This window comes from Balaenoptera borealis (genome assembly GCF_965194805.1).
Source record: "Balaenoptera borealis genome assembly, chromosome: 1".
NCBI classification, from domain to species: Eukaryota; Metazoa; Chordata; class Mammalia; order Artiodactyla; family Balaenopteridae; genus Balaenoptera; species Balaenoptera borealis.
The window spans coordinates 14,775,386-14,799,279 of record NC_138860.1 but is presented as its reverse complement, the minus strand read 5'-3'; the positions used below and the strand labels follow the sequence as shown (position 1 = coordinate 14,799,279).

At 40.1% G+C, this 23,894-nt stretch overlaps 1 protein-coding gene across 1 annotated transcript in view; it reads left to right on the top strand.

The window, feature by feature from the left end:
• Positions 1-23,894, top strand: part of USH2A (usherin) — a 783,103-nt gene that overhangs the window by 720,676 nt on the left and 38,533 nt on the right. Inside the window, exons 64-68 of the mRNA XM_082362477.1 lie at positions 10,920-11,129; positions 13,004-13,242; positions 14,109-14,317; positions 20,639-20,815; positions 22,207-22,290. Of these exons, the coding sequence (XP_082218603.1) occupies positions 10,920-11,129; positions 13,004-13,242; positions 14,109-14,317; positions 20,639-20,815; positions 22,207-22,290 (919 nt within the window). The remainder of the gene's footprint in view (positions 1-10,919; positions 11,130-13,003; positions 13,243-14,108; positions 14,318-20,638; positions 20,816-22,206; positions 22,291-23,894) is intronic.

Genomic DNA, 23,894 nt, shown 5'->3' with positions numbered 1-23,894 from the left:
AGCTGTTTCCGGAACCCAGTAAATGCTATAGCCAGTGGGGTGGGGCTGCCATGTAGAAGCTGTGCCCACAGAGAAGGAACGCAGCCTGTTGCCAAACTAAGATGCCAAAGAGAGAGAGAAGGAGAAAACAAAACCTTTCTCCTTCTTTTGTAAAGCAGTTTGCAGAACCAGCTTCGCGGGCTATGGAGCGGAGCAGGGAAGGGCAGAGAATGGATCTGGGGACAAACAGAGAATACCCAGCACATCCCCTGTACCCCAGATTGGCGCTGCTTCTCACCCACGTTCCAGTAGAATTCTTTTTGGGCTAGAGGATCACCTGGCAAGCTTTGGCTTGCCACTCTGTGATTATTGATAAAACACTAAGTAACTCTGAAGGCTTTAGGAGGATTGCACTTAAGTACTTGGGCTAATGGTGTATTTCCATTAAATTCCAAATAAATGTCTTGGTCTCTATGAAGCAATCAAATCTACAGATGGTGACAAAAACGTTAACATATTGAAGTAAATCAGATGCCGTCGATGAAAATCTTTAAGAAGATGGTCGAGGCTTTCTCTGGTAAATTGATTTATCTATCTGTTGATGGATCTGATCATTATTAAGACGCCTATAAGTGTCTAGGAAACTGTACAGTTCTCTCCCAAAGGCATATTTTCAATGGAAATTGGAAACAAAATTCTTCACTTTGAAGAATCCATTGAATTGCTCCACCATTTTCTTTTTACATACTTTGGGGTGCTTTTGAGAAATTTTAATTAATAATAATGTAAAATGGAGGATGCCATCCAATCAACAGATTTTGATGCAGCAGCAATATTTCTGAAAAGCCAGGCTTTTATTTATTCTAACCCTTAGAGTTCTAGAGTGGAGAAGTACCCAGAGACAGAGTCACAGAGAGGTGAGGGCTGACCTCAGAATGCGGTGAGGGTTTTCACATCTATTGTTGATCCATAACAGCTAAATGGACCCAGAAGTGAGTTACAGAATTGCTATTTAGTCTCTCACTTTCTCTTCCAAGGGGTCATATCCTGACTTTTCACACAAATAATATAATAATAACCATCGTTATGTATTTAGTGCTTGCTATGTGCTAAAGACTATGTTAAAAATTTTATATACATTAACTTATAATAATCATTTGAGACAAGGATTATTCTGAATAACTACCCTTAGAAATCTAAGGCACTGCGAGGTTAGTTAACATACCCAAGGATGCAGCTGGTAAGCAGGAGAACTTGAATTTGAACATAGAAATTCAAGTTCTAAAGACTGTGTTCTTAAATTCACCCTCCAGTTACCCCAAATTGTGTTTGTGTACAGCTCTGGGGCTTTCAAAATCTTAATAAAATACTTATAAATGTACTTATCCACCGCCGCATTCCTCAAAATTTATAGCAACTTTATTGCATGTAAATCTCAGAATAGTCCTGTGAGGTAGAGATTATTTTTTCCATATAATCAGGAAACTGAATGACCCAGTGAGGTGCCCAGTCAGAAAATGTTAGAGTCAGAACTTGGGTCCAGATGTTCTGACCCCAAATCCCGTCATCATTCTGCTGAAGCACAGTGTCCTCAAGTCACACGCATCAGGAGCGTGAACTCCTGACTCTGCAAAGATAAACTGACTCGAATTGTAATCTAGGCTGCATGAGTTATTTGTTCTGTGTCCTCAGCCAGTAATTTACTCTCTAAGCCTCAGTTTCCTTACCTGTAAAACTGGGAATGAAAAAGCCTACCTTAGTAGTTTTACTGACCAGTGTTCTTAGCCTCCTTAATCAATATAAATTGATCAGAGGCCAGACAAGAAATTCAGTCAAGGCTTTACTGAGGCCCCTGCTGCAGCAGGAGGGGAGCGAGAACAAGTAACAGGTTTCCTTGCTTCCTCGCCAAGGCAGCAGGGAGCTGGTTCCTTACATGGGGTGAGGTTAGGGATGTGTCCATGGGTCGGGTCGGAGGGTGGTTTAGGTGATCTGTCCACCCCTTTGGTGGTGCTGTGTGCAGGGGGCATGTGCAGTACCCCACTTTTGCTCTTGGCTCTTCAGAAGTGGCAGTTGGCTTTTTTTGGTCTTCTTGTATCTTGCTGTCCATAATTTTGCCCCAAACTTGCATGCACATAGTTATTTTCAGTCCCTTATAGTTTCTTTGTATTTTGTAGCTCGAGGAGACGTTTGTCCAAATGCAAGCACTGCAGTAAAGTGTCCCAGGTCCCAGCCTGTTTCAGTAGGATTCCTGTGAGCTTTAAATAAGTTAATTTAAAGGCCAGGACAGTGTCACTCACATATAAAAGTAAAATTTAAGATATAAATATATAGGAATTAGTCAATATCCAGTTATCCCTCTACGATGTAAATCAGATAGTCGCTCCCTTACGGGGAGCCCTCCCTTGGCCTCCCATGAAATGCACACTCCTCTCTGGCTCAGTGAGGTCTTTCATGGTCTGACTTTTGTCCACATCTGTCCTCATCCTGTCGCTCTCTGGCCCTTACTCTCCAAGTCCAGCTGCACCAAACTTTTTTGAGACTCCAGCCTCGTGGCCTTTTGCACTTGCCCTCCCTTTGCCTAGAATGTTCTTCCCCCAGGTCTTCATATGGTGGCCTCCTTCTTGTCCTTAGTATCCCAGCTTGATTATCACCTCCTGAGAGCACCTCCTGGACAACTCAACCATTCTCTACTCCATTGCTGTATGCTGTAAGTTGTTTCCTTTCTAGCATGTATCATCACCTTCTTGTTTTGTGTTTATTGGCTGGCTCTCCCTAACAGGGTGTTAACTCCAGCCTTGTTCACCATTGTCTCCGCAGCTCATAGAATAGTGCCTGGCACATAGAATGGCTCAGTGAGTATGGATGGTAAGTAATCTTACCTAGTTAACTATACTATCACTTCTTGAGATGTTAGTCGTGATTGGTGATTGTGAGCTTAGCTTACTCTAGCAACTAATTGGGGAGAAAGGATATATTTCCAGTGTTACGTTAGTAAGGTATAGTTATGATCTCAGTTAACACAGTGGAATTTACGTGCATTTACACATGTTTGGAACAGTAGGGAAAGTATTTGAGTAGTATTTGCCTCTGTATAACATGCAATATTGTTTAAAGCATGACACGTGGCAGCAGGTATGGATGCCGTGATGTGTGCGGTCATTGTCACCACCTCACTTTGGGGCTGTTCTCTGCAGAAACAGCCAGTCCGTGCAGGGGTCAATGACAGCTCTAGGGCAGGACAAACACTTACAAGATGTGTCCAGACCCTCCTTCAATAGAAAAAAGTAGAAAGTTCAGGCTTTAACGTCACATACCTGTATTAGAAGGCTGGCCCTACCACATACCAAGGTGCATAAACTTCTCTGTGCCTCTGTTTCCCTGTGTGTAAACTGGTGATGATGCTAATACCAGCCTCATAGGATTGCTGAGAGGATGAAATAAATTAGTACATGCAATACCCTTATAAAAGTATAAGTGCTCAATAAACCCATGACCTACTTTTACGTATCCTCCATGAGAGCTGGATGGGACTGGGTTCCTATTTTCTCTCAGGGAGAGCACACACAAGCAATAAAAAGGAGTATGATAAATTCCAAATTTTCATTATCATTACGAACCTCACATGGAAGCTAGTTTCAGTATTCCCCACTAATACTGAAGCCAATTTTCCCCTCCTTATATTTTAGAAGAGAGCCATTAATATTTATTGCACACCCACAAAGGGCAAGGCTGTGTGCTCAGCAGTAGTGACAGAAGACACCCATTTCTAGCAAGGAAAATGTCTTGTAATCTCTTTACTAGCTTCACATCTCTGAATTTCAAAAGCACCAGTAGAAAGGAACACAATGTTCTGCTGTACCCTTCGTCCCCTGGGTCCCAGAATTCAATTAAAACCGTGTTCCATCTTGCCTGATCCAAAGTGTTTTAGATTAAAGAAGCCTGGAATGCAAGCACCATATCTGTAAAAGCATAACTATTAATGGACCCAGCAAAGCACCATGCAAACAGAGATGCTGAAAAAAGTCCATTTGATGATGAAAGAAAATCAGATAGGTAGATGGTTAAACAGATAGCTACACAGAGCTTTTCAGCAAGTTATTCCTTTATGACTGCAGCCTACAGGACTGTTCATGAAATTTTTTTTTTAAATCTTGTTATCATATCATTTCAGATTTATTGCCTTCCCTTTTTAGCCATGAGTCTCTCTTAACCACGGTTCTGGCAAAGCCCATTTTGGCACGTTGCTCTTCGAACATATTCAAAACCCACGGCAAGCTACCCTTTAAAAAGACATTAGCGTGAGTGCCATGGGAAAATATACTCCAAGGTTGTAGATGAATTGATATGATTTCCTTGATTGTATCTTTTTATTTATGAGGCATAATTTATGAGCGCTGGAGCGCAAACTGCAGTGAGTGATGACTAACTACAGCCCAAGTCATAAATCAGGAGCAGTGAAAGAAGAGGTGATTTTGATCGAATCTATTGAATTAGCTGTTGGCCTCAGCCAATACAGGTATCGGAAAGACCTTTTTAATATCTATTTGTCTCTCTTCTGGGAGTGTGATAACAATCTCATTACATGCCCCTAAGAAACAGATAATTTAATTGTTTGCCTGTTAACATGCAACCTATTTACTCTTCTTATTAATTACTGGCATGGCTGTTCATGTTGGATTTTTTGTTTACTTCTGATGTGAATCGTCACGATAATGTATTCACATTCTCCAGTTTTTATAATGATGTTGCCTCCCTAATGCTGCTTGATATGAAACAATATTGTGCAAATGTCTCTGTTTCATCAAAAATTATCATTATTTCACAAGGAAGTGTGCTTTAGAATATCACAGAAGTTGCAGAGAACTGAAAAATCCCTCCATGTATTAATCCTCTGAGAGTAGCAGTTATACTACAACTCATAATAAACAGCCTGGAAAAAAGAGCAAAATCTCAAATTGCTTCAAGGACAAGGATAGCCACTGTCACTTACATTAGGAGTCAACAGATTAGTGGGGTTTTGTGAAAGATCACTGGCTGAATTTGGTTATTCCTGTGATCCATTTTTCTTTTTTTTTTTTTTTGAAAGTATGCTTTTTTTTTTTTAATTTTTATTTCTTTATTTATGACTGTGTTGGGTCTTTGTTTCTGTGCGAGGGCTTTCTCTAGCTGTGGCAAGCGGGGGCCACTCTTCATCGTGGTGCATGGGCCTCTCACTATTGCGGCCTCTCTTGTTGCAGAGCACAGGCTCCAGACGCGCAGGCTCAGTAATTGTGGCTCATGGGCCTAGTTGCTCCGCGGCATGTGGGATCTCCCCAGACCAGGGCTCGAACCCATGTCCCCTGCATTGGCAGGCAGACTCTCAACCACTGCGCCACCAGGGAAGCCCCCTGTGATCCATTTTTATATGGAATATGATAGCAAATACAAGACCAAGTAGACATCAGCTGGATGCTAACAGTATAGAAAGCATCACTAGGTATGTTCTCTTGGTCTTATCAAGACTTGTAGCCTTTCCTCAGCCAAAAGAATCATAAGGTATTTTTACCATTAAGGACTTTTTTATTCCATGATAAAGGAAAAACGCATCAAGAAACCCTGGAAATGTGGAAATGTACATTAAGAGTTTCTCTTTGTAGTGAGACTACACTTGGAAAATATCAGTCCTGGGGAATGTTATTTTAGAAAGCTATGAGCCATTGAGTGAGACAATGCATTAAAATGAAAACTACTTTACAGTTAAGTGTGGAAATTGTGCTAAAGCATAACTAGGTCAGTAACATAAGCACCCAATGGGCCAGCACTCTAAGAGAATTTCTGAAGCATCTCACCTTCTCCCATCCTCGGCAGAGTCGTGGGTCCTTCTCTTTCTCTTTCACAAAATTTATTACAACTGTTTCCATTCACAAATTCTTGCTTTCCTTCTGGAATAAAATTAGAAGGAGAAATGTTGGGTGAGAGGAATTAGGAGCATTTTAGAATAGTTAATAATATTCATCTGGGCTGTAAGGAAAAAGTAGACCCAATAAGTTCCAGAAAGATCAGTGTTTCAAGAAATTTGCACCTGGAGTGAAAACTAGGCAGCAAATGGTTGTTCTCCAAAGCTAGTGAACTCTGGTTCTGCTTGGAACTGTCGCCACTGTAATAACTTGGTGTAATAAACTCGGTGGTGATCATTGCAATTGTAATATATGCAACCAGATACATGCTGTGTGCTTATTTGAATGGCTGAAGGTAATGACAAAAGTAATGCAAAGTACAACTCTAAATAGACAACACATGAACGAAATTGAAAAAATGTATGGTGCCTAGATTTGTGTACCTGGTTCTATAGAGAAGAGCTCTCTATGTTTCTCAAATAAGACTGGGCACAAGAATCACTTGGAAATCTGTTAAAAAGGCAGGTTCTGAGATCTTTTCAATATAAATTATCTTACAAGAACGCAAGATGAGTTTGATGATTGTAGCCAAGGAACACATTTTGACAAAGACTCCTCTGAAGGAAGATTTCTAAGAGGCAGTTTTCAACAGAGGACGAACAACTGAGCCCATTGTTTCCACAGCAATGAGATCTGGGCAGCATGGTGACAGATGCTGACATTTCATGTAATTAAAACTTTATAAAGCAAAATACATTGATTAGACCTGGGAGATGGGGAGGGGAGCAGAGTAAATAAAAGAACAATTTTAGTTTTTAATGGAAAACAGCATAAAGATGGTAATAGTCACTAGTTAGATATCAAAAATTAGATCGAAAACAAATAGATCTATTCTTTCACTAGTCAGTTATAGAATTTATGGTTAGATCATTTTAGTTATTTTTAATTTATTCAAATAGTTAACCTGTGTTTTCTATGACATCTTCTTACATTGTAACTCCTTTCACGGTTTCATCCAAAACGTTAGAGAGGAAAACACCCCAACTTGGCCAGTCCTAACTTGTTCTCATTTTTAACAGCTCTGCATTGGGAAGTTCCTAACTCTTATAATGTGTGTGTGTGTGTGTGTGTGTGTGTGTGTACACACACATGTGCAAGTGTTCATTAAACCCAAATAATAAGTTACTTTAGTGGAAATTTTAATCATCTAATTTTTTTATTATAAAAAAATGTTTAATTCCACTGATGCTGTGGGTTTAAGGATATTCTGAATAAATGAAAGATAAAAGTATCCTTACTTTTTTTTCTCTTGGCCATGGAATTCATAAGCTCTACTTCGTTTCCAGCTCTTAAAATGTCCCTTCTTTTTTGTGAGTAGCTCACACATTGTTTATATACTCAATGGTCATGTGAGGGAATCTTGGGATACAAACCAGATGGATTGGCTTATCAGTTAGGTAACAAGTAGATAGATAGGCGATAGATGATAGATAGGTAGATAGGATAGAGATAGACAAAGTAGGCAACTCTACATCTGTTCTCAAGATATTTAATTTCTTGATTCGTTAAAAATAAAAGATCAGGGCATATTACTCAAATTTTCCCACTCAAGATCTCTGCTTTTTCTTTCTCTACCATATAAAGATGGACCCAAATCTTGTGGCCATTATTTCTCAGTAGAAATAAATCATAAGCATAATCTGTTAGTATTTTTATCCTGAACCTTGAACTATACTTTAGTTCCTTTATCATTTTTTAATAAATTTATTTATTTTATTTTATTGTTTTACTCTATTTATTCTTTTTGGCTGCGTTGGGTCTTTGTTGCTGCGCGCGGCTTTCTCTAGTTGCGGCGAGCGGGGGCTGCCCTTCGTTGCGGTGCGTGGGCTTCTCATTGCGGTGGCTTCTCTTGTTGCGGAGCACGGGCTCTCGGCACGTGGGCTTCAGTAGTTGTGGCTCGTGGGCTCTAGAGCGTAGTCTCAGTAGTTGTGGCGCACGGGCTTAGTTGCTCCGCGGCATGTGGGATCTTCCCGGACCAGGGCTTGAACCCGTGTCCCCGGCATTGGCAGGCGGATTCTTAACCACTGAGCCACCAGGAAAGCCCTAGTTCCTTTATCTCTTGTTTAGCTGGGCATAGACAAAAATCTACAGCGATTTTTGGGTAAAGGACTTTTTACCTCGAGAGAGAGAGACAGAGAGAGAAAGAAAGAATATCACTGACAGTTTCTTTTTGACTTTTCTTCTGGTGGTTTGGTATAAGAGACAATGCCTTGTTGGTGCAAGATTTGTGAAATCCATAATGCTTCATTAGCACAGCTTTCTCTTCATTGTAACAGCTTTCATTTTCAGAGGAGCTCATGTAAATAGGCTGCTCCTGCTTTGCATAAGCATGTTGATTTATATGAATGCTATTTTGATCTCAAATTGATTGAATACTAAAAAGAAAGACTAGGAAAAAAGCACTGTATTATGAAGGTCTCCTGTCAAAGACAAAAGACACTAGATCCTACATACATTTCCACTTACTGATGGGGAATTCTGTATTGCCTAGGTTTTAGAAGAGAATATTTCTAAAGATACATAGCAAAATACCACACTATTGAGATGCAAGTATTTTAAAATACCATGGATTAAATTACATTTTGGAACTAGGACTCCTCCACCCCCGTTTGCCCATGTAACGCAGAAAGGCATGAGGTCTAGTCCTATCTGCCAACAGCAGCATTAAAAAGCCTTAATAGATTGGATGCTCAGTAATTAATTGGCAACTTGCTGAATTTTTATTTTGTCAAGCCCATTTGCACTTCCCTCCTTGTGTTCTTCTCTATCCTTTGTGGCCCCCACTAAAACTCTGTATACCCTTAAATCACCAAGCAAAGCCCTTCTCTTGGCAAAGAATTTGATATCAGTATGTGCACCTTATTTTGCATCCCTTTCTCAAGAATATTTTCCTTTCAATCTTTGTTACTCATCGTGTAATCAAAAATACTCCCCTTACCCCACAGCAAGACATTTGCAGTAAAAGAGGTTAGTCTGGAGCAGACTGAGTCCACGACTCTTTCTCATCAGCCCTGAAATCTGACCTCCTCATCAATTACCTACTATAGCTACCCTCCCTGTTGTAAGACTGACCATGGCCATTCCAGAGCGGATGCTAAGAGCAGCTACAGTTGTGTTCTGCCCTGTACTCTGGTTTCCATGGACCCTAGCTTTCCCATTGCTAAGACAGTTTCCTGCTCCTTACTTCCCTGGGCCTATCAAAACAAACCTCTATCATTTGAGACAACCTGGGCATGTCTATTTACCCTTGCAAGCTAAGAGACTTTACTTAATCCAGAATTGCAGGTAGGTAATTGTCTATAGAAAAGTCATTTAATATTCATGATCCTGAGTATCTTATTTATGTGTATGGATGACATACAGAATCAAAAGCACAGTTTACTGGGAAGAGCAATAAAATTTATTGGCGAGAAGAATTCTAGTTTCAGCTCCAGTGACTTCTGTCACCTTGAACAATAGAGTCACATTTCAAAGCCTTGATTTCCTCATCTGTAAAAGGGGCTAATAATACATTGTCCAGCCACCTTACGAGGTTGTATTGTGAGGACCAAGTAAGCGAACGTTTGTTAAAGTGCTTTGTAAAGTATAGAATTTATACAAATGTGAGTGGTTATTATGCAAACTATGAGAGAAATGGATCAGAGCTCTGAAAAGAACAGGTTCTGCTTTGTAAGTAGGTTAGTTACTTCTTTTTAAAATGTGGCATGTATGTCAACTATTTCTCAATAAAACCGGGGCAAAATATGGGGTTTCTGGCAATCCTATCAGCAAGAGGCTGGAGATTTGCATTTGACAGCAATCCAAGCGCAATTCAACATCAGAAATTTTACTTTTACAAAGAAATCTGCAAAAAAAAAGTACAGAAACACTGATAGAAGTTAGCCTAACTACTGAAAATCTCTCCAATATTTATTTATTCTCTTAAAATTATTGTTGATGCAAAAGCAAAATAAACAAAAATGAAACTAAACTCTCACTGCAAAGTATCCTCCTACAGCGTTTTCTAAATATCTCGTATTTTGAACATTCCGCATGCTCTTTTAACACCGCACACCTAGAACGTGTGTACTATAGAATCAAACAAGTTTTCCAGACTTGTCTTTAAAAGCTCAGAACAAATTTATATGTGTATATATATATATATATATATATATACACACCTATATAATTATATAAAACATGTATATATCATATAATGGTATATATTGTAATTATTATATATAGCGTATATATTGTATATATTGTAATATTTGTGTGTGTATGTTTACATATATAAATACACAAAGACACCAAATGAGGGGAAAATTTCCTGAGGTCAGACTTAAACAACATGAAAGCTTGCTAAGGAAGACTCCTACTCCTAAACATGCAGACAGTCTACTCGTATTGCCATTTAGATCTATCATCCTGATTGATCACTGTGTAGTTGGCTATTACTGGGCCTAATTTAACCCTATCCACTCACACATCCATCTACTCTGTCTATTGTACCTGACATTCTACAAATTACTTACTCATGCAAATAATGACCTAAGGCAACCTTTTAGGATATTCGTGTTTAATTATACAAATGGTGCTTGATAAATAAGATTACACCTCCTTCCATATGTTTATTCCCTCCTTGATGAAAGGAAAATTCAATTTTCATGCAGATTGGGTGGGGATGGGGTTTAAGAATTGCTGAGTTTTATGGAGTCTGCAGATCCATTCAGGTTGCAGAAGCTGACGAAATCACGCCACACCCCGCACAGAGATGAGCATTTTTTCATTAGGCTTAAATCAGCCATCAGCCAGCTTGCGTTCAGAAATCGGGACTCTAATAGGACCCCCTCTGTGTTCACAGGGTCAAAGGCTAAAAACAGGAAGGACCTGCCCTCCTTTGCAATTACAAAGTCGCAAGATCAAAGTTTATCTCATTCTGTTGTCAGTTGCTCTGAGTTGCCAACTTCTCTGCAGCCTGATGTTATCTGGCTTTTGACTGGTCTTATTGATTTCTTTTTGGAGGTCTGGGCCGTGAATTCAGCAGGAAAAGCCCCCAGTAGCTGGACGCGGTGTAGAACTGGGCCCGCCCCCCCGGAAGGTCTCAGGGCCCCCAAGTTCCATGCGGTCTCTGCCACCCAAGCAGTGGTCAACATCAGCGCCCCCCAGAAGCCCAACGGGATTGTCAGTCTCTACAGATTGTTCTCCAACGATACCAGCGGGACCCAGATGGTGGTGAGAGCAGTATTCTGATCGGTTTATTTAAAACAAATCATAAATCATGGTGTCCTTGCTTTTTCTTCCCCTTGATCCTTCTTTCTTATCCATCTGTTCTCAATTGCCCTGTGATGACCTTAGGGGCACAAAGATCCCTCTGCAAAGAAATAGCGTTAGGAAACGTACAGAATATACGTAAATGCTTGGGGAGAGGAGGGCTAAATGTGGTGTTAAAGACTCCACAGATCTTGTAAGGAACCTAAGACTTTAGAGATAATCAAATTAGTTGAATTAATTTAATTAGAAAACACATGTCAAGCACTCAACGTAGTAGTGGCTTACAGTAAGGGGCCAACAAAGGGTCTCTGTTGGTGGTGTAAATCTTAATGTGAAAAAGGAAAAAGTAGAGCAAAGTATATCCTCGGAATCCCCATTTTGGCACGAGCAAATCTCTAAGAGCACACTGAAATCTCAGACTTTGTTTTGGTGACTTCTAGAAAGTTCTAGGTCTTTGGAAGAAACAACAGCTCAGCTCAGCCCTACTCCACTGTTTGTGTATTAACACATTTGGGGCACATCGAGGAGACAAGATGGTCTGTGGAGGGAAATCATCTTTCACACTGTGTTTTAGCCAAGCCATTCACTGAAAGGGACACCAAATAATCAACTAGACCAGTTCCTGCATTATTTAAATGAAGAGACTACCTGCCAGGGGATGAAGTCTCTTTTCTCTGCAGGACAGCTGGTGTCACTCTCACATTTCTCATAAATAAGTATAGATTAGAATACTTTGTTCACACAAACCTCATAGAGAAATTGCACAGATCCTGGTATGACATGATAAATTATTTAGACCAATTGAGGGAACAACTTTGGCAAGTGTGGAGAAATCCTCTGAGGCCAGCGTAGCAGGTATTGAAACACAATTTCAAAAGATAACTCACATGCAAGGGAGTCTTGTACGGAATGTTAAAGAAATATTAGCATATTTTCTACAAGGCTTCCGATTCAATAAATATAGATGATGTAAATACAATCAACCCTTGATTATCCATGCTTATAAAATGATAATATTAATAAACTAAAATAATTTCTATTTGGAATGCATTGTATGCATTTTTTTAAACAACAGGTAGCTCTTCTTAATTAAATGTTGCTTATGTCAATGTGAAAATGAGTTTCCAGTTTCTGAGCTCTTCTATTCCAAAGAACACTTAATAAAACCACAATAAGGTAAAAATATTTGCTCCAGATAAACCAAAAACTTTATAATGCAACAAAGATGACTGAGGAAAAAACTATATTTCATACAGATCAACACCCTTAGAGGAAGATATGGACTTTCAAACTCTTAAATATATGTAAATATACAAATATATATATAATATATATTTCAAGCTCTTAAATACTCAACTCTAAGATTTGAGGGGATTTGAGGGGAGTTTTGACCCCAAAATTACATGCAAGTAACAATGGCAGAATATGGACCTTAGTGAATGTTGACTTAGAAATATAATGCAAATATAGATATTGTTTTTCAAAAAGGCATCATTCTGAGGGTCACAGAACTTGGTCAGTATTTTGTGAGTTTTGAGCCATTTTCTAATATCTCTTTATGGTAATAGACAACATTGTTCCCTGTGATTTCTATCCTGTTGCCTCAAACTTCTAACAAACTGTTATCTCGTTGCATGTTTTTTCATGTTTAAGCCATGCCTCTCCAGCTGGATTGGTCATTCCTAAGGGTAAATATTATGATAGATGCCAGGGTGCATCTCCCAGAGTAACTAGCACAGCACTCTATTCATAGAACACGTGGTACACGATAAAAGTGAACCAACTGTCTGTGACTTGCGACTGGGCCTCATCTAGTCTTCTCTCTCCTCCTACAGCTGGCTGAAGGCCTGGCCACCCAGCAGACGCTTCATGGCCTGCGGCCCTTCACGACCTACTCCATTGGGGTGGAGGCCTGCACTTGCTTCAATTGTTGCAGCCAAGGGCCAACAGCAGAGCTGAGAACTCATCCTGCTCCACCATCAGGACTGTCCTCTCCCCAAATCCAGACACTGGCCTCGAGGACAGCCTCCTTCCAGTGGAGTCCCCCGCTGTTCCCCAACGGTGTCATTCAAAGGTAGTGTGGGAGAGCCAAAAGGACAAATAAACCGAAATAAGACATGAACACAGATACGCAGCTACCCAGCCCTCCCCAAGGAAGACTTGCTGATTGAACAGACACCTATAGCAAAATAGACAAATCAATTGATTTGAGTGGTCACATTCCCCATAAAGTGTTTCAATCATAAATCAGCTAAGGATAGAAGGGTGAACAACAAAATTTTCTTTAAATAAGAAAGACGAGGCAAGAACTTCCCTGGCGGTCCAGTGGCTAAGACTCAGCACTTCCACTGCAAGGGGCACAGGATCGATCCCTGGTCCCTCATGCCGTGCAGTGCAGCCAAAAAAAAGGACAAGGCAATGTGTACCCATTCATTGAAAGGATGTGCTCTTCCTCATGGTTCCCTGGAATTTTTCATTCTACAGGGCTCAGCTAGAACATAAGGAACTTCTGTGACTAAATCAGAATTTCCTTGATCTGATTTAAAATGTCGTAATGAACCACTGTTTGAAAGACCAAAGAAGTTATTTCACTCAAGACAATCTGGAGGAAAAAAAGATATTCTTTATTTTCAACAGAGAAGAACAGTTTTATCACTCTCTTCTAAAAAGAGAGAAATATCTTATCTCTACCAACAAGGATTCCTGGCTGCTGGGGGGACAGCAACATGTGTATACATGTGACTTCTCTTATCATTTCTCTGGTTCCATCTGCTGCCCATTTCCAACAGCGTTAAATTAAGTGTTTCTGAGAGCAGTCTCCCACAAATGGGAATCTGAAAGAGCTGGCAGTTCGGTGAAAACAAAATATCAACAGGTTTAAAAGAGAGTTAGACTAATTCCTTTGCCTGTTTTCTCTTTATGTGTCCATTCTCATTCCAGCTATGAGCTCCAACTCTACATGGCTTGCCCTCCGGATTCAGACACCCCCTGTACTCCCAGCCAAACCGAGACAAAGTACACTGGGCCAGGGCCGAGAGCCAGCCTCGGGGGTCTCCAGCCCTTCACCACCTACAAGCTGAGGGTGGTGGCCCGCAATGACGTGGGCAGCACGGCCTCTGAATGGGTCAGCTTCGTCACCCAAAAAGAGTGTGAGTAGAAGTGGCCGCCACCATAAGCCAAAAAGGCAGGAGGGCAGCCGGAAGGGAAGCTTGTCCTGAAAGGTAGGGGGAAAACAGGTTGCTAAAAGGACTGAGTGTTCAGTTCCTTTGAATGCTACTGAGACATCAATGAAGATGACCATTGGGGGAAAATGCCCATTGGATTAAATAATATGGAGATCAAGAGTGAGTTTAGGAAGATTTTTCATGTAGCAATGGGATGAAAACCAATGAAGAGAAAGCTACTACATGGGTAAGACGAAAACAAACACTTAAGATGACTTTTTTTTTCTTTATTTATTTTGAGATAACTTTTTAGAGAAGTTTGCCATTCCTTTTCTTTTCAAATGACGTGGCGTCATAGCTCGCATTTCTGGAAAGCTTTGATATACGGCACTGCCAGGAAAAGCAAAAGGGCTACTGAGTGCAGAAAAGGGCAATTAGCTAATCAACTGGGGCCTCCTTACATTTCTATAAAATAAGCCCTTTTCAGATTTTATAAGGTTTATATGTCTACTGTTTAAAAATGGCAAATACAAAAGGTATTAAGAATAAAATAAGTACTTATAATTAGAGCCAGCTGCGTAATTTGTGGGTTCCACTGGAAAATGAAAATATGGGGCCCCTTGTTCAAAAATCATTAACAATTTCAAGATAATGACAGCAGAGCATCAAACTAAGTCCATAATTCTTCTCCATGAGGGATCCTGGGCAGCTGCACAGGTCACACAACCATGAAGCCAGTCCTGCTAATAATCCCACCACACCCAGAGGCAACCGCCATTAATATTTTGGCATAATTCATTCCTTTAATCCCTTTTTTATGCAGAGTTTTTATTACCTGGCTGAGATCATACTCTAATGAAAATTTCATAGTCTGCTTTTTATACTTGGCATTATTTTATTTGCATTTCCCATGGCATTAAAAACTCTTTAGCCACCAAGGTTAATGGCTATATAACATTCCATCCTATGAACAAATTGGGCATTTCAGTTGTTTCTAATATTTTCCTTTTATAAATGTGGTGAGAAAGTTTGTGAACAAATCTTTGTGTGAATGTCTGGTTATCTTCTTAAATGGCAACAAATGGAATTTACTACCTCAGGAATTTTAAGTATTTTAAGGATTTGCACACTTACTGCAAATTTGCTTTCCAGAAACATTATATCAGATTATAACCTCATCTTCGGTATCTGGCACTGACATTTTTAAATGTAAGAGTTATGCATTCGTGAAAGTTCCCTGCCTCATACGAAGACTTTAATGTACCTGAGCAATAACTTGGCAGGATGTTAGCAAGAGGTCATTTTTAGAGAGCCCTTGCTCGTTCCTGGCACTGTTCAAGCATTTTACAAATCATCCTTAGCACAAACCTATGAAGTTAAGTACTATTATTAACCGAATTTATAGATGAGAAAACTGAGGCAGGGCTATGGACTGTGTACTACAATTCCAGGAAGCCATTCACATTGATTAGAATCTGAAGTGAGGCTCCTGGAGCTATATGATGAGCTAAAGCCAGAGCTTAAGTCCCTCCAGTTTCCACGCCTGGAAGGTAGAAGTGTTACTCTAAGTTCAGGATCACCCAGCTCAGCAGCACCCTCGGTACTGCTGTGTTAACCTGGTCAACTCACTACCTACTTTCTGTAACAGAGATTTCAGACCTTCTCCACCCTCCTCAAACCTTCCACTTCTTCTCCTCCTCTTCCCACAAGCCTATACAATCCTCACCCACCTCTCCCTAGAGTCTTGGCAGAACTCCTTGCCTCGTAATTCACCAGGAAAGGAAATGTCATCAGTCAGTAATTAGCTCCCTTCCCACCCCAGACAGCCACGTGTCCTGCATCTGCATCATTCCCGCCAGGGACACGGCAGGAAGGGGTGGTCCTTCCATCTGAAATAAACCTGCCTCTTGTGCTTTGACTACCACCTCCTTCACTACTATTCATCCTTTTTCTATCCTTAATCTTCAGTGTAACACTGTTGCTTCTATCTTTCTAATGTTTAAGCAAACAGGCTCCACTTCCCCTCTGGTTCCTGCCCCGGCTGCTCCCCACAGAGCACAGCCCTTCTAAAGAATGGTCTTCAAGTGCTTCCCCATTTTCTTTCTTCCCACATGTTCTTTAACTTCCTCCACACTGATTTCCACCTCATCCCTGCACGGAAATCTCTTCCTAAATTTGCCCTTGACCTCCACACTGATAATCCAGTGGGCTTTTTTCACCAGTAATCACGTTGACTTCTTGGGAACATTCAAAGTGATTGAAGCCTCAATCCTTGGTAAAAAGTGGCTCCCCTTAGTTTTCATGACAAGTCTTTCCTGGGAAACCTGCGTCTTTGGATGTTCAGTGTTAGTCAACTTTGTTGGTTGATCTTCCACCAACCAAGGTTTTTAAGCCTCAACCCTAAACTTTCTCTGCTCACACTTTCCCTTTTATCCCCTTCCCTCTTTTTTCCTCTCCTTCCTGCCTCACCTCTTCCCTCTTCAGGTGAGTTCATCTCCTCCAAGGCTTCAGTTCTGAAGGCTGACTCCCAAGTGGTCACCTCTTCCCCGAGCTCCCTGCTTGAAATCCAGACCCTCACACCCAGCCTCCTCACCTCCCTTTGAACATCTCATAACCAGCTTGAGTTGGGCAGACCCCCGACAGAGGGCACATCTTTCCCCTTAAATGTGCGCTTCCTTTGGCTCTCATTCTCTCCATTTTATCTCCAGCACTGGGCAGAGTGTCTTAGATACCCAAAATGTGTTGTTTAGTGAGTGAGTGAATGCATCCAGAACGTCTCACGTTTATTGTCAGCACCACACAATCAGTGTCCTTTGTCACCCAAGCTATAATCAAAGCAAAGTGTAATCGTTCTTCATAACGTCTACGGCCTAATTGTGTAACCTCCTTTACCTTTTTGCCTATTCCTCTCACTATCCTCCCTTCACAAACCCAAAAAGAACTGTGGAAAACATTTATTCCTGAAATGAAAGTGTAGTCAAATGAATTCTGACTTAATAAAAAACGCTACTCCATACGAGGAATGGGACAAAACACCACCACCATCTTTGAGAAGCAATTACCGTTTACAATACGGACTGTCCCTTATGTACAATAGTTTGACTTCATGATGGTGTCAAAGTGATACACGTTCAGTAGAAACTATACTTCAAACTTTGAATTTTGATCTTTGTCAGGCTAGCAATCTGTAGTATGATTCTCTCTCGTGATGCTAGGGCAGCTCCCAGCCAGCCATGCCATCAAAAGGGTAAACAACCAATACACTTACAACCATTCTGTACCCGACACCCATTCTGTTTTTCACTTTCAGTACAGTTTTCAATAAATTATAGGAGATACTCAACCGTTTATTATAAAATAGACTTTGCATTAAATGATTTCTGCCCAGTAGGCTAATGTAAGTGTTCTGAGCACATTTAAGGTAGGCTAGGCTAAGCTATGATGTTTGGTAGCTTAGGTGTATTAAATGCATTTTCAACTTAGGATATGTTCAATTTATGATGGGTTTATTGGGTGTAACCCCATCCTAAGTCAAGGGAGATCTGTATATTTATAAGCCAATTTTGCTAATTATTCCAGGTTTTGTGTGTGTATCACCAGAAGGCCAGGCCAAAACAGCTATGTGAGGTTTGCAGGTTATCACCAATTCTCTTTTTCAACATGAAACTCAGTTTTTGCCAGACATTCTCCCCTTATGCTGGAAGAACAGAATGAACAGATTTAAGATGTCCTGCCTTTCTATTCTTCCTTGACATTGAAGAAGTGGCTGAAGGTTGCAGTAGCACTGAAGGAGAAAGGGTTCTCTTAATCTGTTTACTGGATCCACAGACATGGAAAAACACAATAGTTGACTGGCTATTGTATGGGGTTTAAATACCATTTATGTTCCTTTTAACTCATTATACAAACTAGCAGAAAATGTGGATCGAAGAATACAAACCAGAAGATGCTTTGAAAATAGTATTTGCAATTTTATATAAACGTGATCAGAAAATGGTCTAGAGAAGCATTAGCAACATATTCTGCCCCCTCTGCCTGAATTACACCTGCAGTGGAAGAGCAGAAGTGAGGTGTAAATGTTTAACAACTGGCCTCCATGAAAGAAAAATGTCCTGATTTGAAGTGCTCACCAATTTCCATGGTGTAAGTACTCCTACTTGGCTGATTTCAAGTTGCCAATGTGACAGCACTGAACACAGAGTTGGGAAAAGATCGTGTACCATTATATAATATTTCCACCATCCAGATACAATAGATTTAAACAGCATGAGAGCATAGATAATAAAAGGTAGTGAAATAATTAAGAAGTTACAGAGTTTTAATATTTATTACCTTTGTTTTAATATAATTTATTTAGGTTTATATGATTTAATTTTTAATAGTGGCTGGGTTTAATAACCAACTCACAGAATTCCTGAATATTTAACAATGAGGATGAACCACTCACCACTGAAGGGCACCCATAAAGTGAATTAGTAAATCATGCTCCTTTAAATAAATGTGTACTGATTATAAAAAAACAAGGGCTTTGGCGTTAAGCAGGCCTGGGTTCAGATCCTTTGTCCCCTACCAGCTACTGACATTAAGCAGATTATTTGATCTCTCTAAACCTTAGTCTCCTCACATGAAAAATTAGGAACTAATTCTTACAAGATTGTTTTGAGGATTAAATGAAATAAAGTACATCAAGTACTTTATTGTACTTGCATTGTACTACTTTATTGGCATAGTAGCTGTTACCATTTTCTCAGTCTTCAAATCCGTTATTCCTGATTATTTTGATAGTTTGATCACTCTTTTTCCTCAGGAAGATCTGCAAATCCTGCAAGGCAAATAAAGCCCCTACCTTTCTATTTTTCTACTATTTACAAGCCTTCTCCTTGTCTGTACTGTTATGATGTAGGGGAGAAGTGGAAATCTACCAAAATTAAGTGACAGGGAAGCCACAGACAAATACAATAGTATGTTCCATTGTGATATTAGGCACAATTTGTGTTAAAAAAAAAAAAGTATTTAAAGAGGGCTTGATAGCTCTTATTTCAGTATTTGCAGAAAAATTTTCCTATGACTTTATGAAAATATCTTATTTTAAAAGATGAGAATCAAATTTGTCTTCATGGTTGAATCTTATCACAAAAGCATAATTATTCCTTATTTTGTTATATTTCCTCACATCAGCAACAGATGGATTTAATTTTTAAAGGAAAAAAGGATATCCAATTTATTTCTACCACTCACTTTTTTTTTCTTTTCTTAAAAGCCAATTTCATATAAAGCTGGATCTTAATGCTCTTACAAATGTATTGATTATTTTGGAGAAAATGAGATCTCATGAAATAAATCTCTTCTGACTTGACAAGATGATATGGTATCCCTTCATTTGTTCCTACAAAAATGATTCATTTAAAAGATGAGCCTCAGTTAAGGATTATTCTTCCTTTATTTTAGTAAAGAGTTGAAAAATGAAAAGGGCTCATTCCTGTTAAATGCACACAAAGTTGCTTCTCTATCTGATATAATACTTAGGAGACCTGAGCTTGATTATATACTAATGTACTGTGCTATTGATTGATTAGTCAGGGCAATGAATTATTATACTCGAATTGCTATTTGCAAGGCTTTTTAACTATCTTAGAAAACAAACGAACGGTTCAAGAAAAAGCTTTAAAAATAAATGGGTGCCAAAAGAACATAATTCACCATCTAAGCAGTTTAGTTAGGAGAAAATAAAATATTAACTTCATCTAGTCCTTGGGGCTTTGTGGCAATAAATATTGATTTGATATGAAAAATAGCTATCCACTGTAGTTAATAGTGTTAAGGATACTTTACCTGTTAAAAGAAGGAAAATGCAACAAAATATGAGCTCCGGGGCTATGCTGATGAGCAGAACCATTGTATGTTAATAGTTGTATTTCATAAAACACCACTCTCCATTGATTTTTTTTTTTGGAAAGCAGGTGCAACATTGCTGAGAAAGCATTTCACATGTGTTCCCATGGTTTTCTTTTCACCGCCAAAGCCAGGTTTTTCCTTTAAGCAGTAAGGGAAATAGGAAGGGTTCCAGCAAGGACAAAAAAAATGTGTGCTCATATTTTAAAATAAAAAGCACACACACACCACACTATTTTTAGAACTTACAACCTTCTCCCACATATTTTTAGAACTTACAACCTTCTCCCACTTATTTTTAGAACTTAGAAACTTCTTCCACCTATTTTTAGAACTTGCAACCTTCTCTCAACTATTTTTAGAACTAGAACCTTCGTCCAACTATTTTTAGAACTTACATCCTTCTCCCAACAGTGCCCCAGTACCGTGCCCCTTTCTCGGTGGACAGCAATCTATCCGTGGTATGTGTGGACTGGAGTGGCTCCTTCCTGCTGAACGGGCGGCTGAAGGAGTTCGTCTTGACCGATGGAGGGCAGCGCGTGTACAGTGGCCTCGACACCACCCTCTACATCCCAAAGACCGCGGACAGAAGTGAGTTTCCTGCTCCCATTTCTCAGGGCACAAGAAGCTGGGTTTCCCAGCTTTCTGAGATGCTCAATTTGACGATCTGAAAGACGACCTCAGATGGTTATCATTAACATGTCCTGGGTTAAGTGGTCACTTCTCGTGGGAAAGCGACTGCTCGGCGTCAGTCAGGTTTTCCTGATGACTCTTCTGATGTGGTCCTCTGAGCACTGCCTCTGCTGACGTGAGGGTCTCCAGGAACAAGACCAGAGGGCAGGTTATGTGCACTAGAGAAATAAAACCCACAGGCAAAGAGTATCCCAAAATAATACACTTTTAGGGACTTCGGAGACTTTCTCGATGCATCCACAGCCTCCAAAGAGAGTGTAATCAGGCCATGACCATCCCCAAATCTTAGACCCTGAGTAAGGGCTTTCCTTAACCAACATTGGTATCTGTTCTTGAAATAACAATGCTCTTCCCTCTAAAACTGAATACTTTCTCCCTATTTAATTACATGTCCTTCTTCTGTTTGTCTTGTTTTTAAATTGAAATGAGAAAAAGCTTTTCAAGGTACTAAGTATTTTCTAATGATCAACATGGCCACAGGACCAATAGATGTGAGGCCCTTTTGGGCAATCTGGTTTTATACAATGAATTCATTAGTGGTTGATTTTTTTAGTTTCCTTGAAAATATGTACTATTTATTTTGGCTAAAAGGGGCAGGTAAACAATGAGCTCCAGCATTGCATTTACAGCATTTGAAACTTATCAGTAACATTTTTACAGCAATTCACCTACATATTTTCATGGTCACAGTTCTTGGTCACCTGAGCAGTTTGTTGTGATGGGGAGATGGCCTGAAAGTTGGGAAATATGGGTTCTGCCCCTGGCCAGGCCTCTAATCATCTGTGTGACCTTACAAGACTCACTTCCCTCAGGCTCCTGGCTACTGTAAGAGGTATTTAGACCATTTGATTTCCCAGATCCCTGTTGAGCCTTCACGCTTAGTAGGAAACTCTGGGTTGCCTAGTGAAAGGAACACCTGTAAGTTTTAAAGGAACAGGTTCAGATTATATGCAGAACAAGATACACTCTGTGAATTAGCCTTTATTCTTCAGATAATTCTTTTCCTTTGCTATATAATCTCTAAACTTCTTTAGTTCTCTTACATATATATGTTACTATATAGGTAACATATATGTAATAACATATATGTTATATATGTTATTACACTAATGATAGCTGTTTTTCTTGATAGTTTTTAAGTTAGAAATAAGTTTGCATAGTAGGTAAAACCTCATAACTTGATGTGGAATCCTGTTTTCAGACTTCTTCATGCTATAATACATTGCTTTTCTGAAACTGTGCCCACTATTTGTAGATGTTGAATAACTGACTCGTTTACCTTTGTCTAGCTTTCTTTTTCCAGGTCATCTGCACTACAGATGAAGGAAGTGTTAAGACACCTTTGATTCAATATGATACCAGCACTGGATTTGGTAAACATTTAACTCAAATCATATTTAGTGTAGTATCTACTCATTTTCCTAAAGAAACATGCATGTTTGTTTATACCTATTTGTGTTTGTTTATACATATGTATCTACACATCTCAGCATACACCATATGGAAGAAATTGTGTTAAGTGTTGTAAGAATATTTTTAAGTCCTCCTGAAACTTACATTAGGCAAGGACTTAGGGTAAACTCTTAAAATGCCAAATCATTGAATTGTAGATGCAGAGAGATATGACTAAAGTTCTCTCCTAACCACAAATTCTGTCAATAAAGAGCTATATGAATTTGTGCACAAAAAAAAAGTGAATTTATAGAGGAAGTCAGAGGAAAGAGAAAATACTCTAATGCCAATTTGTGTTGATAATAATGATAATATTCCAGATTCGGAGTTAGGGTTAGCAAAGTGTAGCTCCCCTCTCATGGAGTTCAAATTTTAATTTTAGTCACCTTCTCTCCCTCCCTTAAACATCCTCACCCCAGTGCTAAATGCTTCCCCTTTAATCAACTTCCCCTGACAATGTGGGTGTGAAGGCCAAGCAGGCCCATCTGGTCCTTGAGGGGCTGAAAAGGGGGAAGGCTGTCAACAGAGTAGGCATTTACAGCTGTGTCTGTCCTGCTTCCTCTTGGCCATGAGCATTGGCTTTAGAAGAGCAGCTCCCTGGCCCCCTGCTGCATGCCAGCCTGCATGGCGGCTGCATGGGTCCAGAGGCTTCTGAGCTGGCGCTAGCAAAGGGCCGGGATGGAGAGGATCTCTGAGACTTCCTCCCACTCAGATTGCCAGGCCGACGGCGATTCCACAGCTTAACGCTGTTCTGCAGTGATCCCATAAGCCTTGCCGAGTCTGCCCCGCTCATTCCAGCTTTCCCACATCCACAGACTTGACAATCCTGCTACGCCCCATCCTTCGATCCTTCATCCCTGGAAAGCCCTTACTTAGCACAGGGACTGGCACGGGGTAAATGCTCATTAAATGTGAGCTATGTCTATCACCCTCATGTGCAGAGAATCACATCAACTGAACTCTCAACACCTGAATAGAAATCAAAGGTAAGTGGTCCCTTTGCTAAAGGATTTCCATCCCCAGGAAGCTCTCCCAGGGCATCTGAGTGATGACTTGCAGAGCTTTTGTTACTTAACAGAGAGGCCAGAGTACAAGAAGTACTATAAAGACCACATGTTAGTGAGCACAAGCTGTTGACATCCCAATGGAAAATGGTATCTGACGTCTCAAAATCCAGTTTGCAAGAAACTTCGCAGGAACGGGGCAGTTGCATGAAGTGAGGGGACCCTGAATCCACACGGCATTGACTGTGTATGTAATGGGGTTTCTGTAGCAATATTAGTCTGGGATCCAACCCTCACATGAGCCCAGAAAGGACTTTGCTCCCCAGGCACACAGCTGTGAAGTAAGCTTTTCCCAAGGTTACTTTGGTAACCCTCTTAAAAATCCCCTCATCCTCCCTCCAACTGTATTTCCCAGGAGGGTGCCAAGGCAGCTGCAATTTCCAACCTGAGAGGTGTCAGCAGGGTCTCCCAAGGGCTGTAAGCTTCTCCTTACACCCACCGACCCACTGCACCATTTCCCC